The sequence below is a fragment of the Oculina patagonica genome, chromosome 8 (assembly GCF_052425735.1).
Source record: "Oculina patagonica isolate OP01 chromosome 8, crgOcupat, whole genome shotgun sequence".
Taxonomy (NCBI): domain Eukaryota; kingdom Metazoa; phylum Cnidaria; class Anthozoa; order Scleractinia; family Oculinidae; genus Oculina; species Oculina patagonica.
The window spans coordinates 14,767,360-14,785,062 of record NC_135765.1 but is presented as its reverse complement, the minus strand read 5'-3'; the positions used below and the strand labels follow the sequence as shown (position 1 = coordinate 14,785,062).

Here is a 17,703-nt window from a genome sequence, read left to right as displayed (position 1 = left end):
ATTATTGCAGCCCCGTTTGGGACTGTTTGAGTGGTTACTTGAGTGACAAGCTCCAAAAGTTACAGAACCGTGCAGCCAGAGTTATAACAAAATCACCTTTTGATACGAGTTCAAATCACCTCCTATCCACACTCGACTGGGAGAGGCTATTTTTTCGAAGAAAGAAACAGAAAGCCTTAATAATGTATAAAACCATGAATGGACTTGCCCCAGATTACCTACAAAACCTTTTCTCTCAGCGTCACTCTGTTTATAACTTGAGAGACTCTTTAATAATTTTAAGAAAATTATCAAGAAGGTAGCTGACGTATCGGATTCCCACACGGCAATCATGTAAAGCAGTTTTAGTTTTAGTTTCTTTAATACTTGAGCTTATTGTAACTGATGGTTTCCCGTGTTTAAATAAAGTTTTTACATTACATTACATTACATGTATTAAAACATTTCAGCTTACAAACGTTAACTACGAACTATGAATTGTAGCCTTCTTGCTGGAAACATGATAACGCCGTTTACGCTAATTCGCAAAGTACAAGCCGAAAATGAAGAAACTCACACTAAACTCTTTTTAATACTTATGACCGACTCTGTTTACATTTGTCAAAGCCTGTACATGTGAGTTGTGCGACAGTAAACGTTGTTAAAGTTGTCCGAATACAAGTCAGAAGTAAAGTTTGCCGTGTCGAGGGGGGGGGGGGGGGGGGAGGGGAGCCAATTCACTGCGGCAACGTCAATTACGATGATTTCAACCAATCAGTCACCGTAAAATTTTACTTCCGGTACGGACGAAAATGCGTACCTTCTGTTTTTTGCAGTAAATCAAAAGAAAATACATTTTTCTTGAAATGTAAGCATGCGTTTTTAAAAAAATCAAAACAACATAAAAATTGTGTCCAAAAACGTGTTTAACAGAACACATTTTTTGCCCTTATTTTTCAAGTTTTTGTGCTAACAGAAAACGCAGGCTTGCATTTTTTTAGACCAACGTACAGATTGACATAATACTACAAACTATGAATAAGACCGTAAGTTTCTTGCGTAAAACTAAATTTTTTGTTCTGGGACGCGTGACATTAGACGTGCCCCGATGACGTCATCAACTGGCTTGCACTCACACTTTGAAACTACTGTCTAAATTTGGTTAAATAAAAGCAAAGATTTATCAGGTTACAGCCAATTGAATTTTCCCTAGCAACGAACCCAAAAGATACTGTAATGGGCCCTTAAAAAGGATTAGTATCATTTTGATTATTGAACTCTACGTTTGTAAGACTGGGATTTAAAACAACAATAACGTGAAATTTCCATATGTCACAGTAAAATCCCGATTTCGCTCAAATTTGCCTCACTAAGTAAAACACTGCTATTTAACCCCCGATTTCAAGAACCAGTTCTCGTTTCCCCTGTGTAGGCTCCATGAACGCTTGACCGATTTTGACACAGGGCTTAGTTTAATCTAACAGTTCGAACGTCTTCCGAACGTCCTAACCTTCTTGCGCAAGGCTAGCTAAAATACTGAAGGCTGTAGGCAAGATATTAAGACACGCAATATAGAAGGATTCAGGATATTTGGAAGTAGAAAACGATTGAAGTTAACTACACAATTAATTGAAGAGCGCAAAGATTGATATTACTAGGCAAATGTTCTAAGAGTGCTTAAATGGCCTGGGTTTGGGGTAGTCCGCATAGTGTACTATAGATTAGCCAATAAAATTACTGCATTTGCATTAGAACACTTGTAGAATTCTACTGATGCATCATTATTAGCTAATACATTGCAGGTCAGTTTACAAGTAAACTATATTAGACCCTGTAATTCTAATTCAAATCTTTCTTTGCAAACTGAAACGTTCTTGCTAGATTAAACGCGGACGTTATTAACGCCCATTTCATTCAGACTCAGAGAAAGCTTTTATCGCATGGATCAGATGTGCAATTTTCGAAGCTGAAAAAACACAGTGCTAGTGAAGTTTGCATAAATTTACACGAATAGGTTCAGCGAAGCGGTTGGGTAGTCCCGAACAATAAAAATCGCTTCAACTAACTCATCGTAAATCTGTTTGGGTTGACCGATTTTGTTTAATGTTTTGTATTCAAAAGAATTAATGCTAGTCGGGCTCGCACTGAAGGGCTTTATCAGTTGCAGTCAGTAGGCACTCGTGAAGTGGTTGTATGCAACAATCATGGCAGTTTGTGGAACAAAAAGGTTTGGAGGATGTGGAAATTGCCGCAAGAGATTAGGAGCAGGAATCCGGAATAATTTGCTTTTAGTGTTGTTGATTATTGGGGCGGCGGTTGGATTGTTGATCGGAGTGCTTGTCAACCCTCCAGTAAATCGCATATCAGATCCTGAAAAGAAGGCCACAACCGTTATGCTCATGGCCTTCCCGGGTGAGCTCTTAATGAATATGCTGCGGATGCTAGTTCTTCCACTGGTCATGGCGAGTCTGATAACTGCCGTATCAGGCCTGAATCCTGCAGAAGCAGGGAAGATTGGGCGCCGAACTCTTATTTACTATTTGTCAACCATGGTGTTAGCCGCGCTTCTGGGTTTGGTATTGGTTGTAACAATTCAACCTGGAAAAAGAGATAAGCCCGGAGAGCAGGGCGCATCTGACAACAAAGTGGAATACAGAAACTTGGATTCTATTTTGGACATGTTGAGGTTTGCGCATATGATAATCAGCTGTCTAGGATATTCAAATTGTAGCATCAAAGGGGAGGAATTGAGCTGTGACGAGTGTGATTTATTGATCAATATTGATAGCCTGCCGTCTGATTAACAGAAATTTATTAAGGAGATAGAAACTGTAAAAGTTTGCTGCAGATGCTTCGGATAGACCATTTTCCTGCTTAAATTAGATGCACTCGTCTTTTGCGCTACGACCTGACAACCTATAAAACCTCAATTTATAACTTTTGATTGTGTCATCTTAGTAGAGCATTTCCATTTCATATGAAAATGCGTTGTAGTCGCACGTTCATTTTCATGCAAATGAATTAATGCTTATTTTGCACGAGGACTCGTTTTGAAAAAGAGGCAAAACGTTACTCAAAAACATCAATTTATAGAAATACGAATTCCTCAAATCAAATAAACCATCTTGTTACCTGCTCTTCCGCTGACCATGCATAGCTTAAGCCAGCCTCCATAGTTTTTGTGTCCATGTTACCTCAACCTTCTACAATAGAAATGTTTTCTTTTACAGGAACTGCTTTCCAAGTAATCTCGTAGAGGCTGCCGTAAGACAGGTATGTCGCTAGCTGCGGACTTATCAACGAAATAAATTGCCGAATGCTGAGTATGTCACTAGAAAAGCTGCAAATATTCTCGATAAGACCAAAGTCATGCAAAAAGCAAGGAAACAAAAAAAGGAAGTAAACAGACAAACAAACAAACAAACAAACAAACAAAGCAAACAAACAAACAAACAAACAAACAAACAAACAAAGAATCAAACAAGTTAACCTACGGAAAATGGGTTTGTTCGTTAGCGAGAACCTTCCATTTCTGGTCAAGCCCCCGTCAGGAACTGCCAGAACTGGCAGAGATCAGGTTATGAAATTGAAATTGCCAAGTTGAAAAAAGGCATCACAGACTATTTTGTCAAAAGGCTGCGACAAAAACGATCTTAAAGACTTCAAAAAGGTTTCTAGGCGTGAATTGAAAATGGCAAAACCTTAATGAAGGCGCGCTAAGCAATCTGTATCTATCTGTTCTTAGATTTACGATTTGATTTATAGCTAATGATTGCGATAAATTGAAAATTTGACAGTTATTGCAAATTGATGTGCATGGACAGTCTTCTTGTTTTTTATTCTTTAGAGAAAGACCAAATATGTAAGTGCACCGGCGGAGTATGACGTGTACAATGTTATAAGTTCCAACAAGACACTTGCATCCAATGAACACATCACTGCAACTTTTCGTAATGGAACAACAAACATCTCCATGGTGACCAAAGAGATCTATCCCGGTTCCAATACTATCCCAGCGGGGATGAAATCGGACGAAGGAATGAACCTTCTTGGTCTGACGGTGTTTGCCATTGTCTTTGGTGCTGTAATCGGGAAGATGGGAGAGAAAGGAAAACCACTTGTTGCTTTTTTCTCGGCGTTAAACGATGCTGTACTGATGTTAGTCACTGTGATTATGTGGTGAGTTCGAAATTATCCTGTAATGGACACTCAGTCATGTGCTATTGAAAATCCGCGAATGTGAATAGTTCTCTCACTATTTTTTTGATATTCCCTGAAAGGACACGGTTGCGCGCGCATTGCTCTTAAAATGGAAAACTGTTCTTGGCTTTTGGCCTCAAAATACTCAATTTTTTTTCTCAAATACATGGATGAGCGAATGAACAGACGAACGAACGATTGAATGAGTAAATAAATAAATAAATAAATAGATAAATTAAAAAGTTACCGTGAACTCTACGAGAACGAATAAATGCCTATGTATTTTTTCATTTCTTTATGTGCCAATCTGAAGGAGCAGTAAAGGATGGAGGTCTTAATTCCCTTGAATTATAACTTGTACCTCGCGCGCTCGGTGTCCGGCGTATTTCACGTGAAATATTAGAGCTAGTTTTTTTTAACTCTGGATGATCAGTTGCTGTGTTTAATGCTGAAACTGGCCGTCCACCGTCTTACATCTGGCTGGTAATGATGTTATGTTGCACGTTGGAAGGGAAATTTCTTCGTATATGCGATGAGAGATTTGGCTTTCTTATTGTATTCAACCACTTGGCAGGATTCAGTCAAAACATAACAAATCCTTTGTCCTCTAGGTATTCACCAATTGGTGTGTGCAGTATGATTGCCGCCCGGGTAGCGGAAATGGAAGATGTCTGGCTGTCAATGCAGAAACTTGGCATGTTTATTGCCACTGTTTCTATTGGCTTAGTCATTCATACGCTGGTTATTCTGCCAATCGTATATTTCACTGTGACCAGGAAGAATCCGTACGTGTTCATTAAGGGTCTCAGAGACGCACTGATGACAGCATTTGGTATAGCTTCCAGGTTGGTAATGTTTGCTCTTAGATGGACAAATGACAAACAAGAATACTACTGGCTGTTTTATCCTGCATGCTTCCATTAATTTGGTGTTTTACTGTTCATAAAAGACAGTATACTGTTGCTTCTCTTCCAACCCTCCTTCTCCTCCTCCTCCTCCTCCTCCTCCTCCTCCTCCTCCTCCACCTCTCCACCTTGCCCATCGTCGTCGTTGTCTTCCTGCTCCTCTTCCTCCTCCATGATCATGATCATGATCATGATCATCATCATGATCATCGTCATCATCATCATCATCATCATCGTCGTCGTCGTCATCGTCGTCATTACCATCATCATTTCTCTCCTTTTTACCTTGTCCTTGTCCTTTTTCCTGTTCCTGTTCTTTGTTTTTTTCTTTTTGACTGAAAGTGACAACAACTTCGACAGCAACAACGACAATTAAGACTGCAAAGCAACGATGACAACAACGAGAATATCGAAAGTAGCAAAATGCTAAAAAAGGACCAAGTTTTTTTTTATTCCTGAAGTGTAATATGCACTTGTTCGTTTTTACTCTTTCCTGATGTATATATCTTTCTCTCATTTGTTTTTTTCTACAGCGCTGCAACTCTGCCTACAACAATCCGATGCGTTGAAGAAAATAACGGAGTCGATTCGCGCATAAGCCGGTTTATGTTACCGCTTGGTGCCACAGTCAATATGGACGGTTCAGCATTAAACAGGCCTGTTGTAATAATATTTGTGGCCCAGTTGAACGATATCGACTTAAGCCCTGGAAAAATTGTAACCATTACGTGAGTACCGGAACATTAAAAATTAACAAGTTATTTGTCCTCTGCATGCCTCATACAGTATCTTACAGATTTCTTAGAGTTTATTCATGCCCTGAACACTATAAGAGAATTTCAGTTGCAAAAATTTCTCCTCTCAAATTAGAATATTAATTGGCAAAAGAATAATTATTTTGGGCTGTTATATAGAGAAATTGCTTTCATTTTTATATTTATTTATATATGTTCTCACTCGGAAGGCAGAATAAACTTTCTGTAATCGTATAAATGCCTAGTTAACTTCACTGCCACAAGATTTTGATTTTGATGACAAGGGAGAACGAAAAAATAAATATAATTTTAAATGTCTGCCATTTGACTTTGCTAAAAAAAGTCTATAATAATGATACAATAATACAACTGTACACTTTGTTCTGCCATTAAACAAAACTTTGGACACAGTTACAATACGATATTAATGCTCGTTCGTTTTATCGTACATTTTTCAGCTTGATGTCTGTGTTGATAGCTGTGGGTGCAGCGGGAATTCCAGGATCCGCCATGACCACAACTATTGTGTTACAGTCTGTCGGCCTGCCTTTGCATGACTTGGGGCTTATTCTCGCCGTTGACTGGCTGCTGTAAGTGTAAACGGTTTTCAAACAAACATCTTTTCTCTTCTGTCTACGTTTTCTATGAATTTACAGACACTTTGTTTTCGCGTTCAAGAGTCAGTGATGATAGGACATGTGAGCAAGGGTCAAACAGGTCTTTAAAGGGGCTCACAATAGTTTTGACCTTCTCGTCGTTGGTATCCTATTATAGCTAGCCTGGCAGCACGGCTGAAAAACATTAACAGAAAACAAGTAAATAATTTATCACGAGGATTTTACAGAGTCCGTTCTAAATGGCATTAAAATCTTTGCCATGATTACTTGTAAAGAAATCAAAAATTCCCCTTGTTTGGGCCGTTAGACTCCTTTTACTTAAAATTTACTCAGTGAAAGTTATTGTTTTTGATATTTTTTGTGTGATCTGCAAAAAGAAACATTCTGATGACTTTTTAGAAAATCGGCTGGTAGGGTTGAGAGCAACCTTACATTTATGTAAAAATAGTACAGCTCTGAATCTTTTTTAAGTCCAAACGTTATATTATACCTACTTATCTCCTCGTAGGGACCGTTTTATTACAGTCGTCAACGTTGTGGGAGACGCTATGGGAACGGGTATAGTTGAGCATTTATCACGTGATGAGCTGAACAAACCACAAGAGAAAAACAACAATCCAAGAGACACTCAATTTACCGAGAAGTTTCTGGACAACGACGAACCCGATGCTCGTTTAATGACAACTGGCGTTTAAATGCATAACAATATACATGTATAATAATAATAATAATAATAATAATAATAATAATAATAATAATAATAATAATAATAATAACAATAATAATAATAATAATAATAATAATAATAATAATAAAGCGTGGTAACGATTACCATCGTCCAACCATTGTGTGAAATTCCATAACAATGTATTTGCGTGCTTATAGTCGATTTAGGGAAAGACCATTAGAAATAACCGGATGGACGGGTGGGGGGTATTTTTGGTGCAGGATTTTTTCTCCGTTGCACGAACCTTGTTTTTAGGCACAACCGCTTGCAGGATTTTCTTTTAGACAAGGTTCCCTTGCAGGAATTGTTTTGGGAAAAGTCACCCCTACCTCCTGTTATCTCTAATGGTCCGTCTCTTATTGAAACGTGGTTCAGCACGAAATTTCAGCATTTTGCAGAAACCACGTTAAAAATCAGATAAACACAAAAAAGAGGGCAAAATAAAAAATAAGGCATTAGAGGAGAAGTTAAGAAACGACTGGCATTTTATTAGAATATTTTTATATTGTCTCCTGAATGAGAAAAAACATAGTTAGTGGATGAATTAAAAACTTGACATACCAGGTAAAATAATTGATCGATCAACCTCGCTGGGAAGCCGCCATTAAGGTTTCCTGTTGTCCGTAGAACCGAGCCACCGTTTGCGGTAAAATTTAAGGATATTTGTATGGGAAACTAAAACACGGCTGTATTATCTGTGAACGTTTCTTGCTTATTGTAATTCCAATAGGTACTACTCTACAGCCAGTTAGGGGTGTGTAGATTTGAATTTCATTTTATGTTATTACGCAGTAACTAAAGTGTTTAAAGAATGCTTGTTGAACATGCTTGTTTTGAATGAAAATTATGGAAAAAGGTTTATGTAAAGATTTTTATTTGCAAAGCTGCGAAAGTAGTGGATTGTGACTCTAGCTGGCCAAGGCCTCGCGCCGTTTATGGTCACGTGACCGGAGTGTGTAGCGAACTAGCGTGGTAGTACAGTTTGACTCAAGTTTGGTAGGATTTATCACTCGTTTCGCGTGTTTTTCTTTGTCTCTTTCGCGGTCCTAAGGCTGGACAAGGTAAGCAATGCGTATTTTACCCTCATAAGTTAAGTTAAGTTTTTCTTTTTGCATGTTTTGTCGCTCTACAAGATTTGCGTTGGTTCATTGGTGATATTATTGCATTTAGTATAACTTTAAGGTTTTTATTTGTAGCCATTAAAGACTACCAGCAATAACTACAATAACTAATCTATGTAGTTACAAAGATTCTATATAACTGTATACTGGTTAATCGAGGCTTCTGTCCACCCTCCTCGATGTATAAAAAAAATATTACACATTAACCATTCATTTGATGTGGTTGAGCATTGTAGCGGAAATTTAACAAAGGCCAAGGTTTGTGACAATTGCATGGCATGCAGTCTATATACGAATATCGTGATTATACATACTATTTACAAAGGTTACAAACGTTTTTTTTTTTGTGCAGTAACTTTATATTGCACTGCTCTGGAATCTTGCTTGTAGTTTATCAAACTGTTCTTGGGCTCTTCGCAAGAATCTGCGTCCTTCCTCCAGCTCTTCCAAAATTTCTTTCTTCTCCATGAATCCTCGTTCTTTAACCTCTGCTTGTGTCAAAAATAATGATTAGAACCTAATCTTTAGTTGCATTTTCTCTTCGTTTTTCAAGCCGAAACTTTTTCAAAACGTTGAGTACGTATAAAAAGGAGTTTTACCTGCACCTTCATTTTATGCAAATAAAATTCATTTCCATACGAAAGGTTTTCCACGAAGACTTCATTCTCGATTCCAGACTTTCGCTTTTTTGACTGTGCAAGATGCAAAGCTCTGGGAACCCGGCACCAGCGTATATTTAACAATTATTCCACGAGCGCGCGTTGGATATTTAACAATTAGATTATGAGCTCGAGATTTCTATCGTGTGATAGTTGATGAGGGCGAAGCCCGAATCAACTATCACACATAGAAATCGAGAGCGAATAATCTAATTGTTTTAGTATAAATCTACTAGGCGTTCAAAACTTAACAACAAGACAGGTTCTCGTTTTTATTAAATAATGATGTAAATAAGTCACACAACACGCGGATAATTGACAACTTCACCACATTGCATTGGCTTCTGTGTGCGCGTTTGCATTTCATTCACGATTTATTGAAACCGTTATATGCCCGAAACTGAAGGAAAAGCCAAGTTTTTTATTGTAAAATGACGATTGAAAGATGTACTGGCGTACAAGGGCCCTTGGAAGTCAAGTTTTTTTAAATTTCGAAAACGTAAAAGATCAAAAAAAAGTTAAGCGAGTTGTTCGCAAGGAAGAAACCACATTGCACTGTTTAGCTTCTGTGTGCGCCTTTGCATTTCATTCACGATTTATTTAAACCGTCGTTTGCTCGAAATTGAACTAAAAGCCGGATTTTCATTGTGAAATGACAATTTAAAGATAGACTGACTTACAAAGGCCCTTTGGAAGTCAAGTTGTTTTATATGTAGGAAACTTGAACGATAAGAAATTTATGAAAAGTTGAACGATTCGCCCGCAACCTTGAATTCGCATTCAATTTTGTTGTTTTATTAAAGTCTTATTGATGCATAAAAAAACTTGCAGGTCGAATCTGTTTAGCCTTTCTTTTACTGCTCCTTGATGGGACGATGAAACTGTGTTAGTTCGCAAAGACATTTTAAACTTTATTTCCACAAAATGTCTCGGTGAAACGCATCTCTGAATGTTATAAAATTATAGATTCGCCCGCTTTTAAGAGCGTAAATGAATATTAATTGCTTTTCTTACCGTGTAAAATCTTCATTACATATTTCGGTACAGTCTTTATCTTCTCCAACATCCCCCGGAATAGTAAATAATCCAAGTCCTTCTTTATGGTCAATTTAAAAGCGAAAAAGCGGCGACCATTCTGTTGACAACCGCACGCTGTTTCGCTACTCACCTTCTACAACAGAATAGAAGGTGAGTAGCGTAGCCAATCAGAGAACAGCATTCGTGATAGAACGCTAGTAGATTTATACTAATTAACAATTAGACTACGAGCCCAAGTTTTCTATGAGCAAATAGTCAACGAGGCGCAGCCGAGTTGACTATCGCTCATAGAAAACGAGGGTGAGTAGTCTAATTGTTTTAGTAGAAACTCTAAAGGATTGCAGTCCAAAACCTACAATATTGTGTACTTTAAAGACAAAAAACAAGAAAATTTACCGCTTAAAGAGCTACGCGAGCGCGCGACTGTTTTCTATCGGCGAATAGAAATCAGTGGGAGAACCAATCAGATTCGCGGATTTGCATTAGAACACAGCTGAGTTTCTACTAATAGATGTTAGATAGCTAACTCGGCGTTACGCGCCTCATTGGCTATAACGATCCCATATCCAACAGGTACGAGTGGAATAACTGTTTTATTAAAACGCTTAAAAAATTGCAATATTTGAGCTCCCCAGCTGTTTTCGTTTACACATACACCTACCATATTTGTGGTCAATGGTATATAAGCTCATACACCATTGGCTGCCATCCAATCAAAACGCATGAATTGCAATATACATGTACCATTGTTAGTTTTTAATAATAGCTGAAATCTGGCTATGTTGGCTTCACAGCGCATGCCGGTATGCAAACAGTACAAAACAAAAATAGTGTCATTTAGACTTACAAAAGGGAATGATTGAACAATACTTTCCTTTTGTTTGGACAATTTATTTTTTGGAATAAAAAATTTAGGTCATATGCATGCATAAACCAAACAACGGAAACTAATCAGAATGGACTATTTTCCTGGTTCGGCCTCGCGCTCTGCGCTCGTGGGATCGCGCTTCGCGCGACCTCGCAATAACCCCGCAAAAAATAAATGGCCTGTTCTGCATGCTAGAGCAAGCGTTATTCTCGCTGTCGGTCATGGGCCACCAAAAAATTAACATTCAAAGAGAGGTGAAGTGCACCTGGAAACGGCCTGTATATGGTTCGCTCGCCAGTTGCATGGTTATAACTCTGGGATTTGAGTCTTTTTTTTCCTCGAACCTTCTCTTTTTGTTTAATTTCTGTACACTTTATCATTGCTGTAACAAAATATTCTAACAGACGTTGCATTTGAAGAACCCGCAAATTAAACATAAAGGCGTATCTTCCATAATTTTCGTTTTTTATCATGTTTGTAAAACATGACCTCAATGCAAAATGTCAAGCTCTGACAGGGCTTTTGATCCATCAACAAAGTTATTTGTTTCCATAGAAACCATTATGCTGCGTCGGTTGGTAATAGTTGATTATCAACTGGAAATTGATAAAGGTAAAAAAACCGGCGTAGCGAATTTTGAAAAGCTGACGTTTTGAGCGTTGAGCGTCGGAATCCATATCCCTTCAAATAATCAGTGTTGGTTTGCTGCTGATAAAAACCCAATAATTAAATGCAGGAAACAGTAGTCAGTAGGGAAAGGGAAAAATCAAAAATATACTAAATGCCAATTAATGGTTATGATCGCTTTTTTAAAAGAGGTGTGTGAATAATTATTTAACTTATTGTGTTCTCGGTGTAATTATTAACTTCTTTGTGTTACGTTACAGACAAGTAGTTAAGGTATTTTTATTCATGCTATTCATTTTTGTGCCATATTTAACTCCTTTTTGATCGTGTGCTTTCTTACCGAGTGTGTCTTTTCCTTTCTCCAGTATCTTCTCCTTGCAGAACATTTCCCAAATTAGGCCAATCAGAAGCAAACATCCAAGAACGCCAAGTGATATGTTTAGCAACTCTCTTATTTTGGAAAAATAACCATCAAAAGCATTTGTCGTGGGCTTCTGTTGGGTTAACTAAAATGGAGTCACAAAGATAAGACAGTTGTTAAGTTATTATAAAAAAAATTGTCGTGATCGTCCTTATTTTGTACTTGAAGCCCTCTTACAATTGTACATGCAACGGCTTATGAGCATTTGTCAGATTATAGTCTTTGTTAGAAGCGTTAAGATCTATAAATAAACTTGTCTTTTACATTTTCGTTCATGTTAGCAGTTAGCTCTGATTAGGATTACAGTTAGCACAAGAATGGAAAAGGCAAAAGGACTCCGAGGCTAATTGTACGTTTAACATTTTAGTTTTAAACTTTATTTTCCCACTTTCATTTAAAGTTCTTTAAACGACACCCCTTTTAGTTTTTACAAATTCTCCAGGCCTTGTCAAAAAGAAAAGAAGAATATGGCTAGGACCTTGCCCAAGAATCTTTTAAAGTCTTTCTGTATCATCGGTAGTTAGAGAGAGAGATCTCTATTACAAAAAAAAAAAATGAAGCATACCTTTAAAGTATCGGTGACAGTTTGAACAACTTTCAAAATGTCTGAACGAAAAAAGTCCAGACACATCGCTACATGTCTCATATTCTGGGCAATAAGCACTCCAGCATCTTGTTGGAAATCAAACTTCTTGACAGTGACAAGTGACTTTAATTTGTCCATTCCTTGATAATACGAAGCTGCGTAACGGTCCAGGAACATTCCGTCTACTTGCTTGGATTTCACAGCTTGAATAGTTTCATCAATTCCGTCGTAAACTAGAAGAAAGGAAGGTAAGTCTGCACATGGGCCAACGCTGTTCCCACACCACTTATCCCGATTCCACAGAAGGCACAATTCACATGCAATATCAAGAGTATGGCTACTCTCCTACGACGGGTTGTTAGTTCATCTCAGATTTCCCCCTAGGCCTAGCATGACTAACCTAGATGCCAGGGGTACTGACATGGTTACTGGCATCCGGCATTAGCCATTTGTACGCTTGTTGGGGGAGGAGTATAAGCAATTTTTGAAAGGAAACCTCTGGATCTGTAGTTAAGAAGGACCCCCTAAAGGTTATTGGGTGCTCCACTTACCTTTTGGAAGAGCATCTAACTCGAGTGCATGCTGGTATTCTGTACCATTGTTTAATACTGCAATCTAACAAGTCAAAAGGAATACTATTAGGTTGCTAGTTGAACGGCAAAGTGTCAATAAATGCTGAGAAAGAAAACAAAGACAAAGGCGGAAAAAAAGAAGATGAAGAAGAAGAAGAAGGAGGAGGAGAAGAAGAAGAAGAAGCAGAAAAGAGAAGAAGAAGAAGATGAAGAAGATGAAGAAGGACAAGAAAAAAGTAAGAAGTAAAAAAGCCATTTTAACAAACATTTAACCCGCGCAGATTATTTGGTCCCAGTTCCAGGGAATGAGCTGTCAAGGTCGAACTGACGTTCGCTGTAAGGATCGCCATACTAGTGATACCGAGCAAGATCCAGATGACGGAGAAAATGCGGGCGAATATTGACTTTGGAACTTTGTCACCGTACCTGTTAAAAATAAGTATTCATGAGAACGTTTTTAAACTAAAGGCAGCCTCACACTAGAGCAACTAGCTGAGCTTTTCGCCTCACGTGACCGTTTGCTCAGAAATTACTAACTGCTCGTTTTACCGCTGACAGTGAGGGAAGTGCTTAGCAAGTATGATTCGGAAGCCGCCATGTTGAATCACGTGAGCATTCTGCGTGTGTTTGTTGGTCAGTTGATATTTCTGGCTTAGCAAAAGCTGACATCGCCCGCATACGTTGACGATTTTTCCTCTCGAGGCCAAAAAAATCAAACACGTGCACGATAGATATTCTCCTCAAGGCCTCGCAAGGCAAAATTTTCACGAAAACTGCCCGCACACGAGAGAAATCGGCTGAGCAAACGGGCACGCGAGGCAGTTAGCTCAGCTAAATGCTCTAGTGTGCGGTTGGCTTTAGGAGTTAAACTGAAATCGATACGATAACATCGTGCATATTTTCTAAAATAGGCTCGCTCTGGCCGGAAAACTTCAACGATGGTAAACTTTTTACATATCTAACAAAAGTAATGCAGGCGAAGTTGGTCGAATTTCGGTCATTGTTCTTCGAAAAATTTCGCCACAGTTACGACGATAATTTTCGATAATTTTCAATTTCAATTATCCTTATTTTTGACACTTGCTGCAGTGGCTAAGTGCGCTAGCTACTAAAATAATGTAGAAAAATTAAGTGTTTGAACTTTTAAACTAAATATTATGTTATATTCTGTACGAGGTACAGAATATGGAATGGTTTTCAATGCAGAAAGCTAGTAGAACTCTTAAAACAAAAATAAGCTTACCCTACTGTTGTCATTGAGATAAAGGACCACCAGAATCCATCCCAACAGCCTTTGATGAAAGGACGTGGAAATTCCTCAGCATTCCAGTATGCATCCTATGAAGTGGAATTACAACTCGTTTTTTAATTTAAAATATCTAATAGAAAATCTGGAATCACCGTTGTTGAGGTGTCGTCTATTGATCGATAAACGGCTCTCGAAGCGCACGCTTAGTTTTCGCGTAATTTTATCAATCAACCCCTTCAATAAATCAATTCTAGCGATATTCTGAGTTTAATAGATCGGTTAGTGGGTTATGCTGAAACAATTAGATGGCTCGCTCTCGGTTTCTATCGACTTTGATATCAGCCGATAGAAACTTCGAGCTCGCCGTCTATTCTATTAGTAGTGGTACATGCACATTAGTAGTAATAGTACTTCAAAGAGCTAATAGTGCTAGCGGAGCTCCGGTATGCGAGGGATGTGGAGCACCATAGGTAAACGGAATTTGGGTAACTTACACGATGCGAGAAATTTTTGTTCCGACGTCAGCGTATATGAAGTCAACGGAATACTACTCTGTGGTGTCGCACGTATTTTTTTGCAAACCTTGCACTATTTGGAAAGCCCGAAAGGTGAAGCAAAATACAAATGACGACTTAAAATCTAGAGCAATTCCACATTAAAATGTCTAATAAGAGGTCTATAATCCAACGTTTCCTTTTACCAAAATGTCCTGATTTTCACCATTTGTTCGTGCTCCCAAGAGAAATAAGAGGACTATTCGAAACCTGCTAAGCCGGTCTTGTGAATTAAAAATATTGTGATTCATTTTCACGTGTTTCGCCGCCTTTTTTGTATTTCACTGAGGGAAGTTCGGTCATATTTATTTTTTTTTTTATAAAAAACGATATCGTACTGGGATAAAGTAACGAAAAATACATTAATAATTTTTGATGCAAGACTGAACTTACCAGGGCCCAGATTATGACACCAGCTATTGCTGTAAGGATCAGGGTGAGAGCAATCAATGGCCACGTTTTTATTACAGCTTGAAAAATAACGACGCCTTCTTCGTGCCCAGTGGTGATGTACTCTGTACCCGGGTAATCGTGCAGTTTGAAAAAGAGAAATTCGCTGTACCGTCGATGGTTTGCGGGCTCAAATATAGGACCAGCGGTGTGGACTTTATTTTGTCTTAACAGTTCTATCATTTCAAATTCGCTGTTAGCTTTGACAAATGACACTTTGATTCTACCACAAAGTGGAATGAAATGCAGTAATGAGTCTCGAATTATTCCTCGAGGGAAAAGGAGGAATGATTCGTTGGTAGGGGGCATGGTGTATGGAGGCTTCTCAATCCAGGCAAATGTCACTAAAATTATGTCGTCATCCTGGCTGGCTTCGCTTTTATTTCCGTTTGTCGACGCGTTTCCGTTCGCAGCTATCAACCGGAAGTGTATTGCACCAGCTACCATAATGATTATCGAGAACACTGCCAACCTTTTGCTCATTGCGTTGCTGTATAGAAAAAAGTTTCAGGATTAAAATATTACATACATACGAAATACTGTACGTCATATAATAGGCAATGACACGAGCACCTGAAAAACAAAAAACACGAAACAAACCAAAGCGTTGTTTTCCGTGTTATTTATAACTTATAGTGCCAGTTAAATTTTTGTTTCAACATCACAAAGAACAAAACACCTCTTCTTAACAAAGCCAACGTTGTTTGTCAGGTTAACTGCCTTGGTTGCTTTGTAACACTTGTGAGCTTCTCTACATGATGGGTATTTTCCGAAGAAATCGAAAACGCGACGTTCACCGCGGAAAAAAACAAAGATCTGAAGGTTGAAGCAAAGATCTGAAATTGACCAAATTTGCGTGATCAAATTGAACACTCCGATATAAAACTGCCAAAATTGGTTAACACGGCAGCAAATATCTGTAATTTCTGAGTGTTGGCATTTGACTACATTTCACGAAAAAAACGAACGAGGATAAAACGAAGATCTGCTAAAAAAACGAAGACCGTGGGTACCCATAGAGAGGCTCACTTCAGTATATTGGAAAAATTATCGCACATTGTTTGAACGAACAGCTCAACATTGAGGCCCTGACAAAACTAGCGCAATCCTAAAACACCTACATGAATGCCAAAATATACAACACATTAAGGGTCTATTCCAACTTTTTCTTTCTGATCACCCTGGCTGAAACAACCACGGCTCTCTCATGAATAATGTCTATCTCGAAACTGTTCGAAACAACACTTCTATTCTTGACTCTGAGAAGAACTGGAACTAACTGCTATTCAAAGAAGCACATTACATAAAGAAAGCTCTCGGCTGTACATCGGAAAAACAAAACGTAGACTACATGACAGAAAAACAGCACATTTCAAAGCGATCGCAAGTAGGAGTCACGCATCTGCTATTGCAGACCACGCCACGTCAACTGGTCATAATTTAAAATCGGACCACTTTGACATATTAGCAAGGGGACGGTCAGATATACATTGCAAAATAAAGGAGACTGAAATGAAAATGTAGCAGTTTGCGTGTTATTTTTAGTTAAACTACGATTGCCAAAGAAAATGAGTATTTAAAGAAGGCCAATTATTAACTGACCGGATTGAAAGCTAGTCGTGAACTATTTTTATTCAAATAATGTTACAAAACTGCAGTACTTTAAGAATATTTGCGTTGTATTAACCCTCGGACGTATCATTTGCGGAAATGTTGTTTAACATTTTTCTTTATTTTTCCAGTTTTTTGAAACAGAAGTGCAAGATTTGTTTATTTTTACATTCTATAAGCATTCTGGCTTGATTTTGCATCAATTTCCGTTATTGTTTGACTTCCTAAGAAAATGTTGAAATCCAAGATGGCGGATCCAAGATGGCGGCTCTAATGACGTCACGTGACGTCATATGACGTCACAACCAATTAAAATGTCATCTTGTAGAGTAAGCTTAGGGCTTTCTTCTCAGTGCAAAATATTTTCGCTACGCCTTCATATAACGAAAACTCCGGGGAGGGGTTCCATCCACCGCCCCCCCCTCCCCGTACGATGGTGAGGGTATGAGTTTGCTTGTACGTCCGAGGGTTAAATGCGGACGATGGTTCTATAATAGACCGAAATATAGCGTTTCTTCGAACGTCTTGTCTGCTTTTCATTTTCTAAATTTCAGTTATGAATATGGAGATTGTTTTGGATTAGTGATTAGTAATTTATACTAGTGTGTGTGATCTAAGAACTTAACTAGTGTACAATACCTGTAAATGCAACCTAAATAAATAAAACTGGCCGCTGTAAAGTAAAGTAAAGTAAAGTATGTCCTAGTATGTACTATGTAACCTAGTAATGAAAATTAAGCACATTAAAAACTTATAGCGACAGC

General features: G+C 38.2%; 2 protein-coding genes across 2 annotated transcripts; one reads left to right on the top strand and one right to left on the bottom strand.

Moving 5' to 3' along the window:
• Nucleotides 1-1,059: 1,059 nt before the first annotated feature.
• Nucleotides 1,060-7,170, top strand: LOC144662174 (excitatory amino acid transporter 3-like). The gene is made up of 7 exons (XM_078522927.1): nucleotides 1,060-2,665; nucleotides 3,210-3,252; nucleotides 3,827-4,158; nucleotides 4,791-5,024; nucleotides 5,618-5,812; nucleotides 6,298-6,429; nucleotides 6,965-7,170. The coding sequence occupies exons 1-7, from the start codon at nucleotides 2,184-2,186 to the stop codon at nucleotides 7,149-7,151; spliced, it is 1,605 nt and encodes a 534-aa protein (XP_078379053.1). The 5' UTR covers nucleotides 1,060-2,183; the 3' UTR covers nucleotides 7,152-7,170.
• An 871-nt stretch (nucleotides 7,171-8,041) lies between these two features.
• On the bottom strand, nucleotides 8,042-15,811 carry LOC144662930 (uncharacterized). The gene is made up of 7 exons (XM_078523863.1): nucleotides 15,272-15,811; nucleotides 14,319-14,413; nucleotides 13,342-13,501; nucleotides 13,055-13,118; nucleotides 12,483-12,736; nucleotides 11,837-12,002; nucleotides 8,042-8,792 (listed from the first exon to the last, which is right to left on the bottom strand). Exons 1-7 carry the CDS (start codon nucleotides 15,809-15,811, stop codon nucleotides 8,662-8,664), a joined length of 1,410 nt encoding a protein of 469 aa, XP_078379989.1. The 3' UTR covers nucleotides 8,042-8,661.
• Nucleotides 15,812-17,703: the final 1,892 nt, after the last annotated feature.